Source organism: Crocuta crocuta, unplaced genomic scaffold (genome assembly GCF_008692635.1).
Source record: "Crocuta crocuta isolate KB4526 unplaced genomic scaffold, BGI_CrCroc_1.0 scaffold675, whole genome shotgun sequence".
In the NCBI taxonomy this organism is placed as follows: domain Eukaryota; kingdom Metazoa; phylum Chordata; class Mammalia; order Carnivora; family Hyaenidae; genus Crocuta; species Crocuta crocuta.
The window spans coordinates 3655498-3657251 of NW_027528796.1; the positions used below are offsets into that span (position 1 = coordinate 3655498).

The 1754-nt window shown below is 63.5% G+C and overlaps 1 protein-coding gene across 1 annotated transcript in view; it reads right to left on the reverse strand.

Moving 5' to 3' along the window:
• Window positions 1–1754, reverse strand: part of UMODL1 (uromodulin like 1) — a 62123-nt gene that overhangs the window by 16812 nt on the left and 43557 nt on the right. The window contains exon 15 of the mRNA XM_077755372.1: window positions 1356–1675. Coding sequence (XP_077611498.1) covers window positions 1356–1675 — 320 coding nt within the window. The remainder of the gene's footprint in view (window positions 1–1355; window positions 1676–1754) is intronic.

Below are 1754 nucleotides of genomic sequence, written 5' to 3' on the forward strand. Positions count from 1 at the left end.
AGCCCCGGCCCCCGCCCCAGGCAGGCCCACACCTCACAGCCGGCTCCACCCGCGCCCCACTTCTCCTCTGGCCCAGACTCTCCCCTGAGAAGCCTCCCACCGTGTCTCTCGCCAGCCTCTGGAGCCCCTGCCCCCCCTCCCCGGGGACAGAGCCCTGCTCGGACACGCTGCCCGCATCTGTGCCCCCTGCGCAGCAGGGAATCGGCTCCTCATGTCGCCTCCCTGTGCCTGCGGCTCTCGCACCATCTGCAAGCTCAGCCCCTGCAGGTGCCCGGGGCCCAGGTGTCCCCACCGGGAGCAAGGCCCAGGCTCCCACCAGAAGCATCCGAGGGCCCCTGCCTTCCTTGTGCCCTGTATGGCCCCCAGAAAGGCAGAGTCACAGAGGCTGTAGGGCTGGTCCCTGGAGGCAGGGTGACCTTGACCTTGACTCCCACATTGACCTTGCTGAGCCTCTAGTTCCCGCTGGTTAAACTGCGGGGTGCTGCAGACCAGAGAGGCTCACGTGGGCTCAGAGTGCCTCCAGCCGGGCAGCCCCACCCCCTAAGTGGGCCCCCCTCTGTGCCAGCAGAGGGACAGCCTGCGGCCCCTCAAAGACTGCAGTGGGGGCCCCTGGGGGGCTCAGTCGGGTAAGCTACTGACCTCTGCTCAGGTCATGATCTCACAGTTCATGAGTTGGAGCCTCGCGTCGGGCTCTGTGCCAACAGCTCAGAGCCTGGAGCTGCTTCAGATTCTGTGTCTCCCTCTCTCTCTGCCCCTCCCCTGCTTGTGCTGTCTCTCTCTCTCTCAAACATAAATAAAAACATTAAAAAGAAAAAAAAATACTGCGGTAAAGACAAATCCTGATAGTACCACAGTCCCTCTGGCCGGGTCGTTCTGATCACACCAGCCCACCTGCCCAGCATGCACACTCACACACGCACACACATTCACACACATTTACAATCACACTCACACACATATGCACGCATGCACATTCTCACACGTTGGCACACCTGGACACTTGTGTTAACACACTTAGCTCTCCTGCCTTCCTCTCGCACTGGCCCTCCATCTGCTGTGTTTCAGAATCACTGGGAGTGATTCAAACCCTGAAGCCCACCACAGGGCCTTTGTACCAGAATCTCACAGGGGAGAGCCCCAAACTCCCTCCTGATTCTAGGGCACAGTCTGGTCCCTCGTGAGGACTTGCCCTATCCTGTCCCCCTAAGGGGTCTCCCACTTAGAGTCAGAGGCCTTGGGGTGCAGTCTTCCCGGGTCCCTCCCCATAGGGTGCTCCTGGTCTTCGATGCCCTGTCCCCCACACGCAGCCCCCGCCCCGCCCTGTGTGCCTCCTGAGCCTGGCCCCCGGCCCTTACGCTTTGCACGACGGTTCCACACTCGCTCCACCCGGCCACCAGGAGCACGTGCGTGCTGTTGTGGTCGCTCACGTTGCAGGACGGGTGCCCCAGGTACAGGGAGGACTCGGGGATGGACTCCTGCTGCAGGAAGCGCCTCTGGATGGCGATGGCCACCTTCTCAACCTCGCAGAGCACCCTGACCGCCTCGGTCAGGTTCAGCCGCCGGGGCAGGCCCTGGGGCCCCGGGCTGGCACCTGGCACAGCAGCAGCCGCGGTCCCCGCCGGGGTGGGGACCTGCTCGGGGCCGGGGGCCTGGGTTGTGTTTCCGGGAGAGTCGCCTGCAAAGCACAAGGAGGTGAAACCAAGGGTCTGTGTTCAGGGACAGCCACCGGAGCCCGGCCTGTGAGACCCGCCCGG